Raw genomic sequence first — 26828 nt, forward strand, 5'->3', positions numbered from 1 at the left:
GAGAGGCTCTGGGGGAAAGCAGGAAGGTCTCTTGCTCCAGGAAACCCAGATCCTCCATCCTTCTGCCTTTATTACATGAATGTATCTGTCTCCAACTCAGATAAATCATAGTGTCAGAGCTGGAAGGGACCCCAGAGGTTATTCGGTTCATTTTCTCATTTAGAGCTGGGCAAAGTGAGACCCAGAGAGAGGCAATGACTTGCCCAAGCCCATGCAGCTACTGAGTGACACATAGGGGCAAGACTGTGGGTCCCTGGACTTCTAGTCTAGAGCTCAGTCCACCAGCAACATCCCTGACTCAATCACTCTTTTTCCATTCAGATGAAAGGAAAGGGTCTGGATTTAAATGTTGCTAAGTATAACAACTATTCTAGCAGCCTGCCAAATCTGTTCCAAAATCTTTCTTTACAGAATCTTTTTTTTTTTGGCTGCCACTCCCAGCAGACCCCTTCCCCTACCTCCAACCCTTCATCTCCATCTCCTATTACCAAATATTTTGTCAACACTGCTGGTAAGTGTGGTGCTGGTTGGGGGAAATCAGGTAAGGGCTTTCATAAGAAGATGACTAACTAGTGGAATGATTAAGATCATAGGTCCTGGTTTGCAGCTTTGCAGAAGCGGGCCATGGTGGCATTTGGAGCACTCCCACTGCCTGTTAAGAGAAAAATTTTAGGCAAATTAAACTTAACAGAGTTTGAGCAAAGCATGATTCAGGAACTGGGGAGCCCTCAGAACCAGAATGGTTTCTGAGTGCCTCTGAGACTGCCACATGATTGGATACATTTATGGACAGAAAAAGGAAAGTGACCTACAGAAAATGGAAGTGAGATACAGACATGGCTGGATTGGTTCAGACATGGCTGGATTGGTTACGGCTCTGTGTTTGCTTTATTGGAACAGTGTTTGAATAGTTGGCTACCTGTGATTGGTGGAAACTCAGTTGCTGTGGTTGGCTGAGACTCAGCTACTTGTCACAAGAGTAGGTTACAGTCTATTACACATCAGTTTATTATACGTGGAAAAGCCCTTAGGCTACACTTAAAATATGTAAGGAGGCAGCTTTAGGCCAAACTTAATGTAACATGTTCCAGGCCAAGTGTATCATGGGAGGTGGTGGTTTGAATGAGAGGAGGGGCCAAGACAGCTATGGGAAGTGGCCTGTGGTGTGGCAGTCAGACATGTGAGGTTTTGTGCCATCTTATGTCCAACTGGCTAGAAATGGCCAACACCTGGAATGGACACCTTCCATTACATGTTGCAACCAGTAACATCTAAACTATAGCTATTTCAGCCCTGGCTGCTCATTAGGGATTAGGGAGCTTCTGAAAATCCTGATGTCCAGGTCATACCTCAGACTAATTATATTAGAATATCTGGTATCAATAGTTTTTAAAGTTCCCAAGGTGATGCTATTGTGCACTCTAGGTTGAGAACCACTGCTCTAGGCTGAGGGCTCAGGCCATCAGCTGATCCTTGAGGAACTCTGTCCATGTGCCTTCCCTTGAATGAACTTTTTGCCTTTTCCCTAAAGGAAGAATGCAAACAAGAACAACAAGAAACCATCTGTGTATTCTGGGCTGATGGAATGGCCTCCCACTGTCCTCCAAGCTTATTTATGGCATCATTCTCCCCTCACCCCACCCAGAGAGATTGCAAGGGTAGAGGGTGGAGTTCTGATAGAATGTGGAAGAAGAGGTTACAGGCAGCTCAGGGACAACAAGAATATGCTTTACTGGACATCAGCAAAGTCTCCTTTGTAATGAGTTTCTGACCAGAATCAAGGGTAGGCTGGGGCCAATAGGACTGCTGGAGCAAGGCTGGAGGGAGTCAGGACCGGCCAGCCACAGGCAAAGGGCAGATCAGGACCCGGGAGGCCAGGAGCCTTCTCCCAAAGAACAAGAGAGCACGCCATCTCCTCATGGAATGGGAGCCCATGGAGGTAAAGCAAGGGAGTGGCAGGTTATGGATGAGAACCCAGGTGTCCTGGTCCCTTGTAATGCTCTTTTATTTGTATCTCCACATGTATGTTAAAAAGCTAATTATTGTTCAGCCAAAGTACATGCTGCCTTCTGCTGAGAAGAGAATCGGCCAGTAGGGAGAAGGCCAACGCTCTATAAGGCCACCCTGTGTGTTGAAGGGGCAGAGCACTGACTTAAAGGCCTTGCAGTGCTGACACAGGAAGGGAGATGGGCTTGACCAAACTCCCACAGCCGGGAAGTGAAGCCCGGAACTGCAGGCTTACTCTTCAGAAGGGCTCCAAGATAGCAACAGAAAACATTTCTTCATTCATCATTCACACATTTTAAAAAGCATGCTTGATTAGAAAAAATCCACAGCTTTCCCGCAGCTTGACTTTCCAGAGGCTGTCATCGTCCGTGCTCCGGGGAGTAGGTTTACACACAGCATGTGGGGATCTGGCAGCCGGGCAGCACGGCACCCTGCAAACCTTAGTTGTTGTTTCTCAACATGAGTTGAGTGGGATTGAAGAGAAAATAATTTTCCATTAATAAAGTTGCATACCTCTTTTTAAACTTGAAATGAGAATCTGATTCTGCATTAAGACAAGTTTCACAGAAACAGATTCACCGATAAATTCCTTTCCAGGGGCCAGAGCGAAGTTTAAGTTGTAAAGAAAAGCACTGGGCGAAGTGCTTCCCACATGTTAGTAGTTCCCATGCTCTTGTAGTAGTAGTCTCAGTAGGCCCTGTTTAATACTAATGTTCTTTTGTGAATTTCCCACCATAACTTTTTTTTCTTTTTAGTTCTGGGGTACGTGTGCAGGATGTGCAGGTTTGATACATAGGTAAATGTGTGCCACGGTGGTTTGCTGCGCCTGTCAACCCATCACCTAGGTATTAAGCCCAGCATGCAGTAGCTATTTCCACCATAATTTTTGAGGGGCCTTCTTAGAGGGTTTCCATTTTAGATGAAGTACTAATTTCCAGTAAGTAGCTTACCACTACATAGGTGTGCATCACAGAAATGCTCAACAAGGTCTGCAGGTCATGTTTGCATTCGGGGAACTCTCTACTCCAAGCCAAGTGGAACCATTTAAGCGCTGGCTAGTTGGGGAAGGGAGTGGATACCTGAACCCATGTTTTTACTTAGTCTCATGGCACAGCAGCGCTCCTATAGATGGATATATGGGGCCGCTGCCGGCGTCCTGCCCTCCTCCCCAGGCTCTGCCTCTACTATCCTGGGAATAGCCGCACCCCACTGAGAATCCAACCGAACCCAGTCCTGTTCTCTGGGAAGCGGGTACCCCGATGGGGAGCACCAACCAACTGCATACCCTCTCCGCTTCTCTGTAGGGTTCCAGGAGCGGATTGCAAACCCACCGGGAAAATGAGCGAAGAGACGGTCCCTGAGGCTGCCTCGCCGCCGCCCCCGCAGGGGCAGCCTTACTTTGACCGCTTCTCAGAGGATGACCCCGAGTACATGCGTCTTCGCAACCAGGCAGCAGACCTGCGGCAGGACTTCAACCTAATGGAGCAGAAGAAGCGCGTCACCATGATCCTGCAGAGTCCCGTGAGTGGGGCTGACCCGGACGGGAGAGGGCGCAGGGGGCGCTGGCTCTTCAGGGCATATACCCACACGAAAGATGAGTAACTCCTCTTCCCCTTGCTCAGGGTCGGTAGAAATGTAAGCCCACTGAGCAAGACGGATCTGGTCACCAGGGGCCTTGAATTTCCCTTGTGGATGACAGAAACTGGCTTGTATGCGGCAGTTTGGCTGTGTGCGGGGCGGGGGGTGGGGTGGGGGGGCCGGGGGGCAGGGGGAGGTGGGACGGAGACAGAAGTCCCCCTCAGTTTCCTGTGCCCCTTCGGAGCCTCAGTTCCCAGTCTTCCCTCCTCACTGAAAGCTATGACAGTGAACGGAAAAATCCATGTAAATTGGAGACCAGCAGGGTACCAGAAGGAGGGGTTGGGGCTCCCTTTACTGAACACCACAAAGTAAGAACTTTCTGTCGGGACAAATGAAGCTTTGACATGAATGGGATGGGGCTGAGGAGGGCCTGGAAGCCCCAGGAGGTGGGGAGAGTGGAGGACTCAGCAGGGCTATGGGATGCGGTGTGGGAAGGGAAGGCAAGTTGAGATCACTCACCTCCCTCCTTACTTGGGGCCGGTTGATTCCTGCCTGGCGTGGACACAGAGCTCCTCCTTGAGACAGGTAGTGCCTTTTGAGAAGGCAGAAGCATGGGCCCTGTGGACCACTGAAGACAGAGGGAGATCAGTGTGGAGGAGGCAAGAGGGATCTGACTGTGTAGAGTTTGGGGGTCCTCAGGAATCAGCCCATGATCCTAAGGATCGGGAAGCCCAGGGACAGAGTTGGCGTCTCCAGTTGCTTGCCAGGATGGGCTCAGGAGGTGGGAGCCGCTCTGCCTTGGCCTTCTGGGCTCCAGAGAGCCAGGGCCTGTGCAGGGGCTGTGTGAGGCCCTGGCTGGGAGCCATGGTGCCTACTCAGGCTTCACAGAGCAGCTCCAGGGAATGGACCCAGGTCTGGGTGATATTGTGTTGGGGAGCCTGGAGAAATATGGCAGATGCTGAAAGCACTGGGGTGAGGAGCCCCTGGGAAAACCCCAGAGTGTGGCTAGGAGGGGTGACAAGGGGGTTAGGAGAGGTGGCAGAGTTAGCACCAGTCCAGATTTCAGGGCTCAGGCAGGAAATAGGGATTGGAGGAGGGTCTGCTTCCTTCTGTCCTTTTATAGGTTGGCCAACACACCTAAGTGGCCCCCCATTTCCTCTTGAGTGTTTTCTCCTGCCACCTGGTGGGCGGGATTCCTTGCTTATGGCCCCATGGTCTGAAAAGCCAGGCTTGGAGTTGAACATCAGGAGTGGAAGCGACCTCAGAGGCCATCAAATCCTCCTGTTCTGGCTCCTACCCTTTCATTAAGCACATGAGGAAACTGAGGCTGGAAAGAATCACAGGCATCGCTAATGGAGAGGGATGGTGGCTCTCTCCATTCAGTTCTGCCTAAAAAAATGTCCTTCATTACTAAAGTGAAGTCCTACCATGTCTGATGGTGGGGAGGGGTCTTGGCCCTCATTTAGACACAGAAAGGATCTGGAATCTGGATTACTGCCCAGAGGGCAAGGGAACACAAGATCCATTCCCAGCATTTCTTTGTTGCTTCCCATACAGCAATTCCTGAGGTCCTAGTGGAACTGCTCCGTGTCCCTTGTGGCCAGGGATCCTGAGCATGGCCCTGACCTAGCTGACCCAGGGGCAAGGGGTGGGCACTTGGAAGAGCTCATTGTTCGGCAGCTGTGTGAGAGGCTATGGGGAGACCAGCACCTCGGGGCCTACTTTAGTCTTTCAGGGAGGAGCTGGAAGGCCTCATCCAGGAGCAGATGAAGAAGGGGAACAACTCCTCCAACATCTGGGCCCTGCGGCAGATCGCGGACTTCATGGCCAGCACCTCCCACGCAGTCTTCCCAACATCTTCCATGAGTATGTGGTGTCTGGGGAGCTGCCAGGAGCAGAGGTGGAGGGGAGGGTGGGGTGGGGAAGAGAGGGAGGAGCAGCAAGAAGCATCTGGTTGCCAGGCAATGGAGCAAGCAGCCTATTGTGTTATCAGGCCTTGGGGAGCTCAGCAGCAGCCAGAGAGGTACCTGGCTCTGCTTCTGATGTTGATACAAATTAAACATCCACAGAAGAATTACCCCTGATGCCAGGAATGAGAAGGCGGAGGTGACTTCAGCGGATGGGAGGAGACCACTGAAGCGTGTGTTTCCATGCCCCACTAGACAGGCCCACCTGACTCCACAGATGAGGGCTGAGAGGAGCCAGCCAGGGCTATGCAGGAAGCCACCCTCCTGGGCTGTTATGGTCTGCCCATAACGTTTAAAAAACAAGCATAAAAAAATACTCCCCCTCAATAAGATTATTGCAGGATTATGGCTGAAAACTGTGAAAATAACCAAGAAAGGGAAACAGAAATCATTCTACTGTGTTCTTAAAGCCCTCAAATTACTATTCTTAATATTTTGGTAAACATATATCCTTCCAGTCCTTTTTTTCTTAACATATGTAGATTATGCAAACACAAATGTAATTACATAAAATATGGTTCTATAATATAATTTTTGGTGGATACATGCTATTTAATCAATTTCCCATTGTTGGACTTTTAGGTTATTTCCAACTTTTTCTATTAGGAACAACAATGCAATAAACATCCTTGTAAATAAACCTGAGATTATATCCATGATTATTTTCTTAAGATAAATTACTAGTAGAATTGCTGAATTGAAGTACATGCATGCATGTTTTAAAGATTTTAATGCATAATGGCAGATTACATCCTTTCTCCAAATGGATCCAATTTACGTTCCCAACAGCAATTCGGTAGAGTGCCCATTTCCTCTACCCTGGTCCATAGTGTATATTACCATTTGTTTCATCCTTCCAATTCAGTAGGTGACAAATAATACCTTATTTGTGTTTTAATGTGCATTTATTTGACTACTGATGAGGTTGGATATATTATGTATTTTCACATACATATTGGACATGATTTTCTTTCCTTCCTTCCTTCCTTCCTTCCTTCCTTCCTTCCTTCCTTTCCTCCCGCCCTCCCTCCCGCCCTCCCTCCCTTCCTTCCTTCCTTCCTTCCTTCCTTCCTTCCTTCCTTTCTCTTTCTCTCTTTCCTTTTCTTCTTCCTTTCCTTTCCTTCTTCTTTTCTTCTTCCTTTCCTTTTCCTTTTCTTTCCTTTTCTTTTTTTCCCTCTCTTTCTCACAGAATCTCACTCTGTTGCCCAGGCTAGAGTGCAATGGTGCAATCTCAGCCCACTGCAACCTTCCAGGCTCAAGTGATCCTCCCACTTCAGCCTGCCAAGTAGCTGGGACCACAGGCATGCACCACACGCCCAGCTAATTTTTGTGTTTTTTGTGGAGACAGGGTTTCACCATGTTGCCCAGGCTGGTTTGGAACTTCTGGGTTCAAGTGATCCGCCCACCTTGGCCTCCCAAAGTGTTAGCATTACAGACGTGAGCCACTGTGCCCGGCCCTGACTTTCTTTTTATAGTAAATTGCCTTTTTAAATCCTTTGCCTGTTTTCCTGTTAGTGTGTTATTTTCTTATAGATTTTTACATTTTTATAAAGTAAAGCTATTTCTCTATTATAGTCAAATATATTGCATTTTTTTTTCCAGTTTCTCCTTTGTCTTTTAGTTTTGTTCATGGCATTTTTTTTTTTTTTTGTCTTATAGAATTCTTTAGTTTCTGTGTAGTGGAAACCATTGTAATTTTCCTTTGTGTGTTCTGCATTTGATTGCATGCTTAGAAATATCTTTCCCATGTTTTATCATCCAATGGAACAAATACACTTAATTATGCATTTGTCAATTTTTCTCAACTGTTTGTACAAGTTTATTCTTTACAATAACTTTAGGCCAGGTACAATGGTTCATGCCTATAATTCCAACATTTTGGGAGGCCAAACCAGGTGGATCACCTGAGGTCAGGAGTTTGAGACCAGCCCGGCCAACATGGTGAAACCCTGGCTTTACTAAAAATACAAAAATTAGCCAGGCATGGTGGTACAAGCCTGTAATCCCAACTGCTTGGGAGACTGAGGCGGGAGAATTGTTTGAACCCCAGAGGTGGAGGGTGCAGTGAGCCGAGATCGCACCACTGCACTCCAGCCTGAGTGACAGAGCAAGATTCCATCTCAAATAAGCAAAAACAAAAATCAAACAAACTTTAGAATTATTTTGTCAAGTCCCCCCATTGACCTTAAAAATTCCTTTTGGGATTTGATTGGGATTACATTAAATGAATAAGTTGATTTGGTGAAGAATTTATAAATTTATAATTTTATATTAGAATGTAAGCTCTGTAGGGGAAATTTGTATGTTTGGTTCACCGCTATATCCTTTGATTTAGAATGTATCTGGCACATAGCAGGTACTTAAAAATATTTACATGAGTGAATTGTAAATCTTTTCAGAAATGAGATATGTCTTTTATTTATTTAAGTCTTCTTTCATATTCATCAGAAAAGTTTAGTAATTAGTTTCATGTAGTTCTTACTAATTTCTTATGAAGTTTATTCTGGAATTTTTAAATAACTTTGTTATTTTAAATGAATCTTTATCCATTCTATTTTCTTTCTGGTTATAGTTCTCATTTAAGATAAATTGTTAGATATATATATATACATAAAAGTGTGTGTATGCGTGTGTGTGTATACATTAGCCCCTTATTGAACTCTTATTTAAATTTTAATATCATCTCAGTTAATTCTTTTGGGTGTTGTATATACAAAAATCACATAATCTGCAAATCATAATCATTTTGTTTCCTTCATTTTAACATTTACCCATTGGTTTATTTTTCCAGTTTTCTCTTTGAATCTGTTAGAACTTTCAGAACAATGTTTAATAATAGATTATAGTTATCCTTGTCTTATTTCTGACTTTAATGAAAGTTGTTTCACCACAAGAGTTTGAGATAATTATTTTTTGTCATGTTGAGGAAGTATTTTTTTATTCTAGTTCACTACGAGTTTTTCTCAGGAATGGATGCTGAATGTCATACATTTTGGCCATTTATTGATTTTTTTTTTCCTTGAACTATTGAGGTGATGAGTTATAGTAACAGATTTCTGAATATTGAACTCCTTTTTCATTACTGAAATAAATCATTCCTGGTCTTGATGCATTCTTTTAAAAATACCCTTCTGGATTTGATTTTCCAGAATTTTATTAAAGATTTTTGCATTCATATTCACATATGAGATTGGTTAGCATTTCACTTTTTGGGCAGTCTTTACCTAGTATTGACATTACGGCTGTAATTTCATAACATGAATCAAGGTGATTTCACTCTCTTTTTTACCCTGATATAGTTTAAATAAGATAGGAAACTCTGTTCCTTGAGATTTATTATTCACTTAGAAAGTCATCTAGATCTGGAGTATTTTTAGGGATTTTTGATGTTTTTGTCTTCAGTTTCATCTGGAGTTTTAAAATTTATTTTGCTGCTTCTTGGTTAAATTTTGGTCATATATTTTGTGTAAAATAATACATTTCATGGAGCTTTTCAAAATTATTAGAGTCATTTACAATATTATTTTTATCATTTAAATTTCCTGCTAAAGTAGATGAGATAACATCCCATTCTCATTCCTGGTGCTATGTAAATTTTTACTTTCTCTTTATTGACCAATCTAGGTATTTGTTTATTCATCGATCTTCTCATATAAGCCAATTCTTGGATTTACTTATTGGTCCTGTTATTCTTTCTGCTTCTTGATTCATTACTTTTGTTTCTATATTCATTAATTCTTTTCCATAATTCTGTTTATTTTGTTGTTTATGTATTTTCTAGAGTAGCATAAAATTGATTTTTTAAAAAATTAATTCAATAATAAAGATATTTAAGGCTATACATTTTTTTCTATGAGTATGTGTTTGGCCTTATCTCAGGAATGTGACACATAGTGTTTCTTTTATTGTTAATTTCTAAATAGCTTGCAGTTGCTGTTTGGACTTTATTTTTCTTCTAAGAGCTATCTGGGAGTGTTTTCTCATTTCCAAGTGGTCGAATGCTTAGTCTTTTACAGGTTTGCTAATAGCATTGGATTTTATTGCATTATGTTTAGAAAATGTAGCCTATTTAATTTCTGTGTTGGAGATTTATTGAGATATTCTTTGTGGCCTAATATCATTTTAGAATGATAATGGGTATACACCATCTCTATAGCATGGTATTTAATCTATATTTTTGTTTTAATTTGATTTTGTCAAAAATTTTCTCCCATTATATTTGATTTCTCTTCATTTCTCTTGGTATTTATGATAGTTTTTGCTTTCTCTATCTTGAAATATTCACGGCATAAGCATGACTGATAGTTACAGCTTCACTATTGATTGTACGTTTAATTCATATAAAATGACCTACAAAAATAGCTTCTTTGTATAAGAGAATATTGTTTTGCCCAACTTCTATTTTGATAATAATGTGATGACCTCTGCTTAGTTTTTGTTTATATTTGCCTGGTGTACTTTTGAACTTCCTTTTATTTTTACCTCTTTTGGGCCACTTTATTTTAGTGGGGTTTTTTTTGTTTTGTTTTGTTTTTGAGACAGGGTCTTGCTCTGTCTCCTAGGCTGGACAGCAATGGTGCAAACACAGCTCACTGCAGCCTCAACCTCCTGGGCTCAATGATCTTCCTAACTTAGCCTCCCAAGTAGCTGGGACTACAGGCATGTGCCACCATGCCTGGGCAATTTTTAAATTTTTTATAGAGACGAGGTCTCACTATGTTGCCCAGGCTGGTCTCAAACTCCTAGGCTCAGGCAATTTTTCTGCATTAGCTTCCCAGAGTGCTGGGATTACAATTGTGAGCCACTGTGCCTGGCCTGTATTTATTTTTTGTAAACTTCCTATAGCATTGCCATCTGACATTCTGTGGCTATAACAGAGAAATCAGCCAATTTTTTTTGTTTCCTTTTTAGGTAGCCAAATATTTTTTTTTTCTAGATGCTTATGGATATTTTCCCCTTATCCCTATATTTCAGAAATGTTACCAGGAAGCATATAATTGTAGGTTTTTTTCTTTATATGAACTTTTCCCATAATCAATGAGTACTCGCATATCTATAGCCTTGCTCTTTGGTTTTTGTCTCCCAAATCTGTCATATTCTCTACCATCCTTTCCATGTCTGTCCTTATACTCTTCCTCCTGAGAAAGGAATAGGGCTGACCAGCATTCCCATTGCCTCACCAATCAGCATCTGTCAGGAAGACAGATGGATGCCTGGAAATCTGCTTAGTACACATCCGGGATATCTGAGTCCGGGATGTGGAGAGGGGAAGTTTCAAGTATCAGAAGTTCAAGCCCAGATAGGTTGTTATCTGTCTAGCTCCATTTGCCTTAGAAATTGGAGTTTTGCACATCAGTGTGCCCTTAAGTCTTAGCTTTCAGGGACCGTGGTGAGTTTTCATCTTTTTCTGTGTTTTCTTAGTTACTTTGACTTAATGGCTCAATTAGATCTGATTTATAAACGTGACATTTAGCCATCCTAACCTTTGTGAGGCCATTTAGAATAAGCTTTTAAAAACTTGTTGTAATATTATTTTATTTTAAAAATGGATACATAATAGTTGTACATATTTATGGGGTACATGTGACTTTTTATATATAAATATAATGTAATGATCAAATCAGGGTGATTGGAATAACCATCACCTCAAACACTTATTTCTTTATTGGGAACATTCCACATCTTTTCTTCTAGCTGTTTTGAAATGCACTATGAATTCTTGTTAACTGTAGTTGCCCTATTGTATTTTCAAATTCCAGAATTTCTTCAGTCTGTCTGTGTTTTTGTACTCATTAATCAACCTCTCTTCATCCCCCTTCTCTTGAGACTCAGAGCAGGGGATCGGGAGCTCCTTTTGAGCCCTCCTGTTCTCTTCTTCTTCTGCCCCTTGTACCTGTGGGTGAGGTAATCCTCTTAGTTGAACCTCCAAGGGGTTGGGGAGGGAGACTCTCTTTGATACAGACACAGAGGATGTGATGGGGTGAGTGTTTTCAGACCTATTCTGGCCCCCTGGCCATCACTGGGGCCCCATGGTTATTTGTGGGAGAAGTATTCAAAGAACTGTGGTATAGACTGTATAGACCTCCCAACATCAGCCCCACCTGCCCGCCTTTGCCTGGAGCCCTGTGCTTTTGACATGCCCTCCTTACTGCTAGACATGAAGCAGAGAGGTAATTTCTTGTCTGGGGAACCCACAGAGGGAGGAGGCAATCCCAGACGGGTCAATTTGAATTAGAAATCCTTAACTTTGGAAGTTTGTTGTTGTCCTTGGCAGTTAACTAGGCTTTTGGACCACTGCTGTCCCCGCTATCTGTGTTTGCAGGGCACCTGCCCTGGAGGTGTATCACCTCTGGTTGGCACAGGCCCTTGTGTGCGTTTCCTGACATGGATGATTCAAGGCCTGCTCTGCTCGCTGGATGTTGGCCCAGCACCCAGTCCGCCCTCACTTTTGTAGACCACGTCATCACTTCCACTAATAGCACACTCGATGCAGGACATACATTGTACCGCAGCAAGGTTCACAGAGGTGGTAAAAGCTTCCAAAGAGCATCCTGATCCATTAAAATCTTTGGTGGGAGCTGGGAGAGGCAGCATCAGGAGGCTCCCAGCCAGAAACCATTTTAAGCCAGAACCTTTCCTATTGATTCTCTTATTGGTTCCTAGATGCTGATTCAGGCGCTGGAGTTCAGATGCCCTCTGCTCCCTTCCTGAGGCATGTAGGCAGTGGTCATCATAGTTAACGGGATAGACTGGATGTCATCTCCTAGACCCTTGCATGCCCTGAGGACAAGACTATCAAACCCTCTAGGCCCATTTCCAAATCCCTTCCACATCCCCCCAGATTCCCAGAAAGAACCACCATATAGCTAGGGACTGCATGCCCAGAGAGGAGCCTAGGTATCCTGCCTGAGCCAGCCTTTCAGCCAGCCACAGCTGCACCCACTTCCAGAAGTTTATGACTTTTTAGAAAAACTTGAAGAAGTTACTTCCAGGCTGATCTGGCTTTCTTTTTTTTTTTTTTTTTTTTTTTTTTGAGATGGAGTCTTACTCTGTCCCCAGGCTGGTATGCAGTGGTGCACTGCAACCTCCACCTCCCAGGTTCAAGCGATTCTCCTGCCTCAGCCTCCTGAGTAGCTGGGATTACAGGCATGTGCCACCACGCCTAGCTAATTTTTGTATTTTTAGTAGAGACGGGGTTCGACTGTGTTGGCCAGGATGGTCTCGATCTCTTGACCTTGTGATCCGCCGGCCTTGACCTCCCAAAATGCTGGGAGCCACCGCACCCATCCCTGATCTGGCTTTCTATTTTCCCTGTTTCTAAATCACAGAAAATGTTATTACATGGTGTCGTTAAAAACAATGTAATAGCTGGTTTAATGACTAGTAACTTCTTCATTAATAATAACTGATGAAATATACCCCTGTTTCCACTCAGATTTACTCTTGCTTTGATTCAGTGCCCATCTTCAGAGTTTATGGTAAGCTTGGCATTCCCAGAACCTGTGCGGCATTTCCAGAACCCTTCATTCTGTGGCCTTGAGACTTGCCATGATTTTTGAGCAAAAGCTTATCTGAATGAGCAGACTTTATTGGGCACAAATGTCAATTTTGTGGACTCCTTCCCCAGGTAAGGGTCAAAGAATGTTTAATTCCCTGCCTGGGGAAGTCTCCTGTGCAGTTTTAGTGCCAGTGAGAATTTGGAGAACACTGGAGCAAGGAAGGGGAGGGCAGATGGGCCCTGGCCCTGAGAGAACTGCACTGTTCCTGCAGATGTCTCCATGATGACACCCATTAATGACCTCCACACCGCTGACTCCCTGAACCTGGCCAAAGGGGAGCGGCTCATGCGGTGCAAGATCAGCAGTGTCTACCGACTCCTGGACCTCTATGGCTGGGCCCAGCTGAGCGACACCTATGTCACGGTGAGCAGAACACCCTGGAGTTGGGTGGGGCACCGCGTGTGGTCCCACAAAACTCAAAGGGAGAACTCCTGACCCTTGGCATGGCCATGGCACTGCTGGTGACCTTTGGCCAAAATGCACTGAGCCCTGCCGAGGTTTTTAGCCACTGTGGTCATTGATAAGGCAGCCTGCCCAGCGGGCACTTCTTTGGATGGGAAGGAACTCCTGGATCGTATACTAGAGTTACCCTTGATCATAGTAAGTTTCCTTTTGTAGCTCCCTTTCCCCTGCTCCAAATAAAGGCTGAGTCCTTTTTATCTCTCATGGCTAGGGGGAGAGATAAGAGTTCATTAGAGGAAGACTTGGGTGCAGTGGATTCAGGGGAAGAGGGGATTCAAGCACAGTGTCCTTGGAAATGTCCCCTCTCCCTCCTTGCCTCCTGAGAACGTGTGTCTTTCCTCCAGTTGAGAGTCAGCAAGGAGCAGGACCACTTCCTGATCAGCCCTAAGGGAGTTTCTTGCAGTGAAGTCACAGCGTCCAGCCTGGTGAGTACAGTCCAGCATCACTGCCCACTCCTTATTGAAATGACAGCACTCTGTCTGTTCCCACAGTGCTAGGTCATCTCCAAATTGGTCACTATTGCGCTGTGGAGCTCACAATCTGGTAGGGCAGAGAAGACACATGGAACAAACTAAGTGCCAGAGCATGATGCGACCAAGAGACCAATTGCCAGGAGGAGGCGGCAAGTGCAGTGAGAGGGAGGAGGGAGCAGAGATGGGCCTGGCATCCTCTCAGCAGACTCATGGGATGGCTACGCCTGGGATTAGACCGCAATAGTTGGGAGTGGGGGGCCTTTCTGGATAGGGGGTACATTAGAGTAAGAACCAAAGCAGCACGAGATTTGTCCAGCACTGGCACCATTAGAGATGCTTCTGGGTCCCCTTTCAGTGTTGCTCCTTTTAGATGAGGTAGAGGCTTTCAAAAGTTACTTTAGTTCAGGAAATATTTCTGGATGGGAGGAGGAAAGTGTAGAAAGGACTGTCTTAGAAGCAGAAAAGGCCCAATCCTTCTCAGATACATGGGCTGCGGCTGCTGTGCCATGTACCTCGGAGAGGAGGATACCACCTTGGGGGCCTCTGCCAGGCTTGAGACATGCTTAGGTGTAGAGCCCAGCTACTCAGTCAAAAGTCCAGGCTCAGCAAGTCATAGAATATCTAGGTAGGGTAGGACTTCTACCATGGCCAAGGCCACTTGAGAGGCAGGAACGGAAACTGGTGCCCAGGGAGGGTAAGCAACGTGCACAAGGCTACCCAAGGAGGTGATGGCCAAGTCAGAGCTGGAACCACAGAGACAAGGATGACACAGGCTCTGTCTGTAACGTGTTCATGGTCTGGTTGGAGGAGAGAGGCGAGGTAATCAGCTATTTAAGCTCAGGGTAGAGAGTGTTCCAGTAGAGGTGAAGGAAGCTTGGGGAGCCTGGAAAGGGGCACCCTACCCCACCAGGAGCTGTAGGAGGAGGAGGGAATGAGGGAGGAGGCTTCTAGCTGAAACCATGGTACAGGAGTGGAGTCAGTGGGATGTGAACCAGTGGGGTAAGCAGACTTAGACCATGGTGGTAAGGAGAGGTTTGGCGGAGGTGACTCTGTCCTCAGCAGGAGTGCAGCATGCATCAAGCCCAGGTGCATATAAGAGCCCTGTGCATGCATTTGGGAGGACAGGTGAGTGGCCGAGTCTGACTCAAGTGTTCAGTATCTGGAGGTGATCTTGGAAGGGGATAGGGTCCAGGTGATAAATGGCATGGAAGATCTTGTTATGGTGTTTTGGCTTTATTCTGCTGGACACGCAGAGCCACTGAAGTGCAAGCAGGGGAGTAATGCAAGCAGGTTTCTATTGTAGAAAGATCACTCTGAAAGCTGTGTGGAGGCCAACTGACACCTAGGTGGGGTTATTACAGCAAGCTGGGAAGGAAATTCCAGGCTTCTGTGCTTAGTAGGCCTGGTGATCAGTTGGGTTGGGAGTATGGAATTGAATTTGAGGAGCTGGTGGGACATTCAAGAGATGTCAGTTGGCATTTGGTTATTCTAGGTTCAGAAGAGATGCAGGCTAGAGATACAGGTTTGAGGCATGGGCAAGAGATGTTTATGGAGCGTGTGTAGACGTAGGGCTGCTGTGTGTGGTTGTACAGTTTGTGCACTGCACAAGGGAGCCTGGCTAATAAGAGAAGAGAGAGTGAAATCCAACCTGTACTCCACTCACTAAGTGTGTCCTAGCATTGGGCTTCTGTTTTGAATTTGCACAAAGGCAATACCCACACATCAAGCCCTATGTCCCTGGGCTGTCCTCAAGAAGGAGTACCTGCTTTCCTATTTGTACAAAGGCACTATATGGGAGGGTGGCTGTTGTATTAGGCTGTGGAGATTCTTGAGTGACAACAGATCACACATCCAATGATGAGATATAAAATATGTAAGATCAGAGAGAGATCATCTGAGAGAGGGAATTCTAAACAGGCCACATGTCCGAGGAAGTAGGGGAGCTGGGCTAAAGGAAACTGGAGGCCAGCACTCCATACTCGGGTTTAAATACCTGAGGTGGGAGAGTTGCTGCAGCTTTTAGGGGTCATGCTGCCTTGACGTCTGTGAGATTCACTTAAAATAGGATATTGTAAGTGAAGATTTGTTGAACATCTTCCTGATGCTTCTGTATAAGCAAACGCCAGCAGCACATCCCTCCGCCCACATTAGTGTCGGTCTCCCTGCTTTGATGCCCATCTTGTCTGCCTGGGCTTTCTGGAGTGGGAGTGATGGGCAATTTGAGGAACTGCTCTGTGTGCCACATTCAGAATGTCATGGCTGCCTCAGTTTTAAGGGCTAAATTTGTGGTGAGTTTTAGAGACTATCATCTGACTTGTTAACAGGTCCAGGGAACAACTGCAGTCAGTGAAGTTAGGTTAACTCCTAGCTGCCGGGAGATTGCACTCTGGGAAGCTGGGGAGGTGTTCAGTGAGAGTGCACTGGGAGGGGCTGGCTTCAGGATTTGGATTTGTGCTGGGTGATTTGAGAGAGAGTTCTGTTTACCTTGGATTGTGGGCTTTCAGGACATGGGAAATTCTGTGATTAAATATTTTACTGCTTTTTATCCAGGAGGCAGGGGAGTGAGGGCGCAGAGTGAGGCTAGAGCTGTCATTGGTAAAGCAGCCGCAGCCTCTTTGCGCCTTATTGAGAAAGGGCTCAATGTAGACATTACTCCCCCTGGAAGGCCTCTCAGATGCTCTGCTGGGATGAAAGACTCCCCCTGTCTCTGTCTAGAGAATTCTGTGCATGACTCTTTTCTAGCACTTTGCTACCACATGTGTGGTCTGTGGATCACTTGAGAACTTGTTAGAAATGCAGGCTCTCAGGCCCCTCTCAGCCTCTGAATCAGAACCTGCATTTGACTGGGCTTTGGGTGATTCTCATGCACAGTCAAACCTGAGAAACTCTGCTCTCGCATTTCTTCTGCTGAATTACAATCGTCTGTGTTCCTGTTAGACTATGCGCTCACTGAGGGCAGGAACTGGTTTGTTTTCTTCCAACACCAAGTCCATCATTGCTCATGGTGTTTGGAATGTGTGAAGATAGGTGGGTGGCACATGCTGGGCCCACCAGCTGGGAGAGGAGTGAGGGGCCTCCGCCACCCTGTTGCCATAAGTCTCTCTTCTTCCCTGGCGCAGATTAAGGTGAACATTCTGGGAGAGGTGGTGGAGAAGGGCAGCAGCTGCTTCCCAGTGGACACCACGGGCTTCTGTCTGCACTCGGCCATCTATGCAGCCAGGCCCGACGTGCGCTGCATCATCCACCTGCACACACCGGCCACAGCAGCGGTGAGTGGGCTCCTTCTCAGCCACCCAGGGAAAGACATAAGGCAGCCGAGGTTGTAGCAATCTCGTCACTTTAAACAGTCTGGAAAGATCTAGAACTCAGGCCAAGGTGAAGCGAGAGACCTCCCAACGTGGAAACGCCCAGCCTCTCCCCCTTTCTGACTACTAAAGTCATAGCATAACGTGAAGACGTGGAATGTCTGTTCCATTGTGTCCCCACCCTGCTGCATACACAAGCTGGGACCCCTTGCCCAGGGGACAGTGCCTTCTAAGTTTCTACTCAGGTCAGTCCTGTTGGACCAAGGGGTGGGGCCTGCCCCCACGAAGCCAGGCTCTGGTGAGGAGATATATTGACAGAGGACAACCAGTTGGTGGGAACCTGGACTGTGTCCACTTTCCCATAGCTCAGCGTAGGCTGAGAGTAGGGGACATTGCAAACAAAACTGAGAGGGAATAGAAAGAAGAGCCTCAAGGAGCAGGTTGTCCCCCCCGGTCATTTCTCCATGTGTGCCTAAGGCACTGCGATGTCACTTAGAAAGACGGCAGACAACCAGTTCTGGGCACTCCCCCCGAACCCCACCCTACCCTGCTGACCCTTAGGCCACACACCTACAGGGACAGAGTAGGCTGACTTGTTATCAGCCCGTTTTCTCAGCAAAGTACACTGGTTATGAGCACTCAGACCTTCCAGAATTTGGACTAAGATGTGAAGATGTATTTGTGCCAAGTATGCATCTTTGCAGAGCTCAGGGCTGAGTCAGGGCAGAATGAGTGAAGGAGGGCAAGGGTTCTTCTAAACCCCTCCATGCTCCTTGCTTAAAAAAAAAAATATTGCACACTCTATCCACCATGAGCAGCTCACATTTAATAAGTGGTGGGGCAATGGGTTACAACCTGTGTTTCAACCCTGGTCCCCAGCACTTGTATTATCCCAGTCCCAGGAACAAGAGATTGCTTTTGAGGTGGGACCTTTGTATTGGGTAGCTAATAATTTCATTCCTTTTAACATGGGACTTTTCAGTGGGCCTCTCTCTTTGTCAAAAGTCATGATCTTGTCTGCACTGAAACCAAAGCTGAGGGTCTCCAGCCTACCCCAAGAGATCTGGGCTCTGCTTACCCTAGCCTGGTGCAAACTCCACCACAGCCTACCCCTTCCCAGAGTTATATGACAAAAGCAAAGCTGTGTGAGGCAGGGGAAGTGGGAGGGGCAGCAATAGGTCTCTGGAGTGCATTCTTTCTAGCAGTTCTAAAAGGTGATATGTTGACGTGGCTGCTGTGAAAGCAGTGATGGAAAGATGCTAGAGCAAGCCACGTGACAGCACACCCAAGCCAGGTGGTGGAGGAGCCCAGGCCTTTCTTGTGCCTCCTCCCCACCCTCACCCTTCACCAGCCCCCAGAGTGGAGCTGGACCGTGCTGCTCTGAGGAAAGGGCTGGGAGGGCTGCAGGTGCTAACCACGCCATTGTCTCTCTAAGGTGTCGGCCATGAAGTGGGGCCTCCTGCCTGTCTCCCACAACGCCCTGCTGGTGGGGGACATGGCCTATTATGACTTCAATGGGGAAATGGAGCAGGAAGCCGATCGGATCAACCTGCAGAAGTGCCTTGGACCCACCTGCAAGGTTAGCTTAGCTCTTCTGGGACAATAATCTGGAGTGGCATTATCAAAAGCCATCATCACAAAAGTGACGTGTTCATTGGACAATAAGGGAGGAAGAGAGGGGGGAAAAAAAGAAAGATCTCCCTATCCCACTACCCTGAGATTTTGCTGTGCACCCCAAATATATTCAAATTTATATTTGCAAAACTAGGATCATAAAATAAGTTGTTTTTCCCTCAGCAATATATAGTAATTACCTGGGTATGTTATTAAATATTTTCTCTAACACCATTTTAAATTATTAAATTTAATTAAATTATAGTACAACTACTCACAGACTTCATTATGTGAATAGTTGTGCTATACTTTACCTGAATACTCTTCTGTGGTTGAAGATGAGAAGGTATTTTCCAGCTAGGTTCAGGGCTCACACCTGTAATCCCAACACTTTGGGAGGCCAAGGCGGGTGGATCACCTGAGCCTAGGAGTTCAAGACAAGCCTGTGCAACATGGCCAAACCCTGTCTCAACAAAAAATACAAAAATGAGTGAGGCTTTGTGGTATGCACCTGTGGTCCCAGCTACTTAGGAGGCTGAGGTGGGAGGATTGATTGACCCCAGAAGGTGAAGGCTGCAGTGAGCTGTGATCACACTGCTATATTCCAGCCTTGGCAACAGAGTTAGACCCCGTCTAAAAAAAAAAAAAAAAAGATTTTTTTCTTTCTGAGTTTTTTCTTTATAAAAACAACACATTGATGAAAATCCTCTCAGCTAAATCTTTGTGTGAGCTTGGGATGAGTTTCTTAGGACAAGTTCCTAGGGCTGCACGGGCTAGAACTCTTACTTCATGTCGCCAAATTGCCTCACATGGTTTGTTCACTGTCCCACCCCATGTCTAGGATATGAGAGTGCCACTTCCCTGCAGTCTCCCCAAACTTGAGTGTTGTTGCCTTTATTTTTCCACCAACTTGCAAGAGAAAAATGGAATCTTATTGTTGCTTGACTGAACTCTTGAGCCCAGTTTTATAACAGCACATAATTGGGGGTGGTTAGCTCAGTATGGCACAGCCATGGAGCTAGTCTGGGTTGATGGGTGCTTTGCCACTGTCCTGGCAAGGAATGCACTGCCCGAGTCATTTCCCACGAGTCCCTGTCTTCTCTAACACAGTGAGGCATCCCGCCTCTGTCTTCTGACGTCCTCCAGAGCGTTATTTAGAGTGTGGGGAGAGGGATGAAATGTTCACATCTACGAAGTGCTACAAGAATTTGAGAGATGGGGTATTCATTGTTTGTAGTACTTTTTGTGGGCCACAGTCATCGTCTCTTTCTGTTTCTCTGGCACTTCAGAGGAAAAAATACCAGCTGTTTTCAACAAGAGAGGATGTGATGTTGAGAGCCACGAGGCTTCAGCCCAGGCTCTGCCTGGAGACAGATCTGACACATGGATCTGTGTCCCAGCTCCCAGGCTGGTGTCATCTCATTCCAGAGAGTTCTTGAGAGTAAAACCAACGAAGAAAAGTTTCTGGCAGGGAAGACGCAGTTGGACTTTAGGGAGTTGTGCTCTTGGTACAAATTCATTTTGGGTTCCCCGACTTTTACCTACCTTTCCCTGACTGAGTCTAAAACATTGCACTAATAGTGAGAACCCCTGGCTTCTAGTTCAGATGCTTCCCCTAATTAGCTAAGAGACTTTCAGTTTTTTTTTTTTTTTTTTTTCTTGAGATGGAGTTTTGCTGTCACTGACTAGGGTGCAAATGATGCGATCTTGGCTCACTGCAGCCTCCACCTCCCAGGTTCAAGTGATCCTCCCACCTCACCTTCCCGAGTAGCTGGGACTACAGGCAGGCATCATCACACCCAGCTAATTTTTAGGTTTTTGTATTTTTAGTAGAGATGGGGTTTCACCATGTTGGCCAGGCTGGTCTCGAACTCCTGACCTCAAGTGATCCGCCCACCTTAGCCTCCCAAAGTGCTAGGATTACAGGTGTGACCCACCACACCCGCCTGAGACTTTTAGTCTTTTCAGGCTTTTATTTTCTTCTCTGTAAAACCCATGAGTTAGATTAGAAGGTCACTGTGGCCTCTTTCTAGAGCTGTGAGATCTCAGAGCTGACAGGGCCTCATTGAGTTTATGGTGCAGAAACCTAAGGCCCAGAGCGGTGATGTGGCTCACCTGTTTCTGCAGGGCCACCGCTCAGAGAACTGCCCCCTGGGGCTTTGACTCCCACATCGACTAAGTCACAGGAGCAAGAGATGGCTTTTGAGGTGGGAACTTTGTATTGGACAACAAATAATTTTGTTCACTTTAATACGCACACCAGTTTTTCAAACTTCTAAGCTTTCTAAGGCCTAAAAACCCAAGCATTGCCTAAAGAAATGACCAAGCTATTTAGTCTGTTTTAAAATGCCTTTTCAATTTCAATTTTTAAAATGCCTAAAAACCCAGGCTTTGCCTAAAGAAATTGATCAAGCTATTTAGTCCCAGTTTTAAAATGCCTTTTCAGTTTCTCAGGGTAGATGCTTTGAGTTAAAATCCCATATCGGGTAGCTTTCGGGTATTTGATTAGAGAACATAAACAAGGAGTTGGGAGAAGGGGCCCTGGGATTGGTTGTGGAAGTTGATCTAAATAAAATGAAAAACCTCTCCCTCTTAACTAAAGTTTAGAAGACTTAAGGTTTTAATTGACTGTTTATTCCTCTACAGATCCTGGTGCTAAGAAACCATGGAGTGGTTGCTCTGGGTGACACCGTAGAGGAAGCATTTTACAAGATCTTTCACCTGCAGGCTGCATGTGAGATACAGGTGAGCACATTCTCCTGGGAAGTGGGCCCAGGAGTGAGCTCTGACAGGGGCCTGTGGGCATATGTGGTGACCCTGTTGGCTGTGATTCAGGGAGTCTTTTGATGCCAGCCTTCTAAAGGCCTTGCCCTATTTCTCTGCCTTGGCACCACCTTATCCTGAAGTTTCACACTTAGGATTAGTTCTGTGGCTTTGAAAAATGTATCAGCATTGTCCAACAACCAATAAATACCCACTTCTTGGGAGTCAGTGCCCAGTCTGGGGAGCTGCCTGGGCTCATCAACTGGACAGTGGGAGAAACTGTAATAAGGCATAGAAATTTTTTACCATGCTCATATGTTACATGGGGTATAGCCTGTTTGCACCTATGCCCAACGGACACACAGATAGGTTTTTTTTTTTTTTTTTTTTGAGGGGAGGGGGTTGGTTCGCAAAGGCCAGGAACATGGTCAAGTCCAGAAAGAGAAGCGGAAAGCAGGCCAATCGGAGTGTTGATGTGGCAGCCTTAATAGCCAGGGCAACCCCAAATGATGTCCAGGAAGCTGTCATGGAATCCCTAACTGGGAAGGAATGGAGATGACAGGCGTGTCAGTGATCAGGGAACCCCTTAGAGGAGTTGGTGGAGAAGCAGTAGGAAAACAGACAAACCTGTAGTTGTTTTTTGTTTTGGTTTTTTTTGTTTTTGTTTTTGTTTTTGAGACGTAGTTTCGCTCTGTCACTCAGGCTGGAGTGCAGTAGCACGATCTTGGCTCACTACAAGCTCCACCTCCCGGGTTCACCCCGTTCTCCTGCCTCAGCCTCCCTAGTAGCTGGGACTACAGGCATCTGCCACCAGGCCCGGCTAATTTTTTGTATTTTTAGTAGAGACGGGGTTTCACCGTGTTGACCAGGATGGTCTTGATCTCCTGACCTCGTGATCCACCTGCCTCGGCCTCCCAAAGTGCTGGGATTACAGGCGTGAGCCACCACGCCCGGCCACAAACCTGTAGTTGTATAGACAACAAGGTGGTGTTGGATAAGCCAACCACACACTTTTCAATGTGGCAAGTTGGTCAGGAGCAGGTAGGGGGCCTTGCACAACCCTGAAAAGACCTTATTAACCAGACCAGGCTGACTGGGCTCCATTCTCCCCACTCTGGGCTGTGTGCCCTTGGATAGAGGACTTGCCTTGCTTGAGCCTCTGTCTCCTCAACTGTAGACGTGGGGCCCAGCGAGTTGCTGTGAGGACGCAAAGAGGGGTGTTGCTGATGATATTTTTAGGACTCAACTGACATATAGAGGCCCGTTGCTCCTGGATGAGTCAGCTCTTCGCCCAACCCCTTGGTGTCCTGTCCGCCCTCTCCTGGCCGGCCTAGGCAGAGCACCACCCAGAGGAAGAGGTCTTTCTCTTGGAGGTACTCTGGGGAGATTGAGATCTGCCTGGAAACGTCACTGGTGGAGGCTCTGCAGTGGGACCTTTTCAGTCATTTTTAGAGGATATGTGGTGAGGACAGCTGTGAAGATAATGATGAGGAAGTGTTAGAGGCAGTGGTCAGAACAGGAGCAGGTGGACACAGACCCAGCTGGTGCCTTTCTGATGTGATGTGGTGCCCCCGCCTGCTGCCCAACCAAAGATTCTGGCCCTGAGCTCTGACCACTGACTGGTGGAAGAATCTGGTGGAGCCTCTGGGATACAGGGAAGCTACTCTCCCTTTCCCACATCTGAACTCTTAAGAGCTCCCTATCTTCCTTCGGGAGAAGAGTCTTCAATAAGAAAATATCTCCTGTAAAAACATCATCTCTGCAAAGATAGCTCAGCCCTAAAAATGAATGGAGAGGGATGCCCACGTGTCGCACCACCCCACATGGTAAAGTACGCCTCTCCCAGGGTGCAGGCCCCCAGAAACAGTTTCTGGACAGTGTAAAGGGCAGAACTGCGGGCTTCTGTACCTCACAGCCCCACTCCCCCAGTTGCTGTCACTTTCTTTTCAGGACTGGTTTGCTGAGACCTTGTTACAGGACCTCAGGCAATGCAGACGGATAGCCCCGGGAAAGCTCCAGTGACCTTTTTTTTCCTCCCTGCTGGTAGAGCAGAGAGGCTTCTAGAGGCGGGAATAGAGCTGGAAGATGTGGAAGAAAAAAGCAGGAAAACCTAGAGGAGGCGTGGGCGGATCAGGGCATGAAGAGCCTAGGTAACAGTGACTGCAGGTGCCGCTGGGAGCACAGCCCTGGCCAGGTCATTTTTGGGTGAAGCGGCCAGCACTGAAGCTCTGTTTCCATTGTGGGCCAAGTTTTCTCCCTTGGTGACCTTGGCAAACAAGCGAACGTGGCTATGGTCATGTTAGCAGTTCAAGGCTGAGAGCCTATTTATTTCTCCTGGGGATGGTGTTCTCTCTGCTCCCCATCAATTTGGGGTTCCGGGAAACTGGGTCATCCCCCACTGAGAATGGCAGCTCCCTGCTCTGCCGACAGGCAGATGGGAAGAAGCTCAGGCAGTTCTTTTCCATCTGCTACCCATCACCATGGAAACCGGGGGAGGAAGAGGGAGGTGGGAGGAGGCAGCTCTTACAAGGTTGTGGGCAGTCTCTCCCTCTCTTCTTCTCCGTTAAGTATGGGTCCCCAGGGAATAGCGCTTCTCAAAATTCATTCATCAGAACATTTATATGGCACCCCATATGTACCAGGTGCTACACTAAGTGCTTTAGATGTATTACCTTAAAGACTTCTCATAAGGTAGGTACTGCTATTTTCATTTTAGAGGAAACTGAGGCACACAGATGGTAAATAGCTGCTAAAAGTCACATAGTTGGTAAGTGGCAGAGCCAGGATTCAAACCCAGGCAGCCTGGTGCCTAGGTCCGTGCCCTTAAACATTACCTGGAGAAGTGCTGCCTCACCAGGCTGTGAGGGGCAGTGGGAGAGGTCTGTCTGTCCTCCGCTAGACGCATGGCTTGGATGAGAAGGGCGTAGATAATATTCTTGCTTCCTTCTCTTCACAGGGTGACAGGGGTCACCTGGGAAGGCTGTCTGGCTGACCTCAGAGAAGTAGCACAGGGGCATTTGTTAAATGATGAATTTAACACACTCTAAGGTCTGTCCCTGATCCTCTTGGGTTCATAGACCTGTATTTGTCAGCAGGTTAAACTGGATTTTTTCATTTCCAGTAAAAAGTAACTGTCATAAAAGTACTGAAAGTTTGTGTAATTAAAGCAGTTTCCCATAACAAGCAGGCTAACATGGGATATCATATCTTATTCGGAATGCTAACATAATAATGTGCAGTGCAAAACACCTGTCTCACCACCTGGAATATTCACAAGCCACTGTCCCTTTATGTAGCTGGATTTATCATCCAGGAAGCCAGACCCTAACCAATTATATCTGAGTAGTAGATACATGAGGGTAAATAGAATGTACCATTAGATGAGCATGGAATTAAAAAAATAAGAGGATTTGTTAGATTAATGAGTGTTTTTTAGGATCATTCTAAAATTGCCTACTGTATACACACACCTCTTATCCTAATACTCAGAGTCCATTGCCTACAACCACTTGCATTGCCCTCCCCATGTAGCCTTGACAATGGGACAGACAATCTAAGTCCATGAGTGAGAACTCTCACCCCTGCACAGCGCTTGGCTGTAGGCATTTTATCTGTCTCCTTTTTCTGGGCTTCCTTGACTGACTAACCCCATTGTGGAGAATGTATTCTTCCTTTGGACCTGTGAATTCATCCCATGAGGTTACAAATAAATTTCATTGGCTTGGGAGCCAGCCTATTTCTTTCAGGTGACTTTTAAAAAATATAGGAGAGGTCAGCCATGGTGGTTCATGCCTGTAATCTCAGCACATTGGGAGGCCAAGGCAGGTAGATTGCTTGAGCCCAGGGGTTCGAGACCAGCCTGGGCAACAGGGCAAGACCCCATCTCTACTAAAAATACAAAAATTAGCTGGGTGTGGTGGTGTACATCTGTAGTCCCAGCTACTCAGGAGGCTGAGGTGAGAGGATAACTTAAGCCTGGAAGGTTAAGGCTGCAGTGAGCTGAGATTGTGACACTGCCCTCCAGCCTGGGCAACAGAGACCCTGTCTCAAAATAAAAATAAAAAACATCGGAGATATTTCAAACATACAGAAAAATGCAGAGACTAACATAATAGACACCCATACTTACCACTCAGATCAAACATATTCATAACCTCTGGCTTCAAATCTTGAAGAAACAAAATACTACAAACAAGAACTGAAGTCCCCTTTGAAGTCCTTTCCAGTCTCATCTTCCCTCCCTCCCTAGATATAATCACAATTCTAGGTTAATCTGTATCCCAGGTAACTTTAAGTCCTCTGTTTTGTTTGAGTCTTAAGGTTTAACGCTTGCTATTTCATTCTTTATAATCTCTAAGAACTGGCATCAGGAAATAAACTAATAGCTCTTTTCTTGGAAATGGGTGCATGCCTATCAAATGTGGGTGGCTCTTTCTCAGTTTGGCCTCTAAGTTCTCCTCTGTGACTCCCCACTCTCTCATCACATATAGGAGCATACGTAAGTGCAAGGTACTCGTGTGCACATGGGCTGAGGGCTCTCTGCTCTTTGCTACAGGTGTCGGCTCTGTCCAGTGCCGGGGGAGTGGAGAACCTCATCCTCCTGGAGCAGGAGAAGCACCGGCCCCACGAGGTGGGCTCTGTGCAGTGGGCCGGGAGCACCTTTGGGCCTATGCAGAAGAGCCGACTGGGGGAGCACGAGTTTGAGGCCCTCATGAGGATGCTGGACAACCTGGTGAGTCTGCTGACATTGCCCTTCCAGACCAGTCCATTGAGGCTTAGCCCCCTGGAACTAGGAATTACAAGGCATCGGGTGGGCACAAGAACGGCCAGCATCACAGTTAGGTTGTTGAAGCCTCGTTGATGGGAAATTTGATTTAGAATGTGTGGTTATTCTAATAGTAGTTGAATTTTTGTAAACTGTGGACTTTGCCACCACCAACTAAGTGCTGTGGATGTTGTCATATCTGCAGAGTCCTCTATGAAAAGTTGTAGTCTAGGCCGGGCGCAGTGGCTCACACCTGTAATCCCAGCACTTTGGGAGGCCGAGGCAGGCAGATCATGAGGTCAGGAGATTGAGACCAGCCTGACTAATGCAGTGAA

At 46.3% G+C, this 26828-nt stretch overlaps 1 protein-coding gene across 1 annotated transcript in view; it reads left to right on the forward strand.

Annotated features, from left to right (window-relative positions):
• Window positions 1-26828, forward strand: part of ADD2 (adducin 2) — a 106955-nt gene that overhangs the window by 58963 nt on the left and 21164 nt on the right. Inside the window, 8 exon segments of the mRNA NM_001266617.1 lie at window positions 3312-3528; window positions 5313-5451; window positions 13323-13474; window positions 13918-13998; window positions 17166-17315; window positions 18787-18930; window positions 21612-21710; window positions 26284-26460. Coding sequence (NP_001253546.1) covers window positions 3346-3528; window positions 5313-5451; window positions 13323-13474; window positions 13918-13998; window positions 17166-17315; window positions 18787-18930; window positions 21612-21710; window positions 26284-26460 — 1125 coding nt within the window. The 5' untranslated portion in view covers window positions 3312-3345.

Source organism: Macaca mulatta, chromosome 13 (assembly GCF_049350105.2).
Source record: "Macaca mulatta isolate MMU2019108-1 chromosome 13, T2T-MMU8v2.0, whole genome shotgun sequence".
Classification (NCBI taxonomy): domain Eukaryota; kingdom Metazoa; phylum Chordata; class Mammalia; order Primates; family Cercopithecidae; genus Macaca; species Macaca mulatta.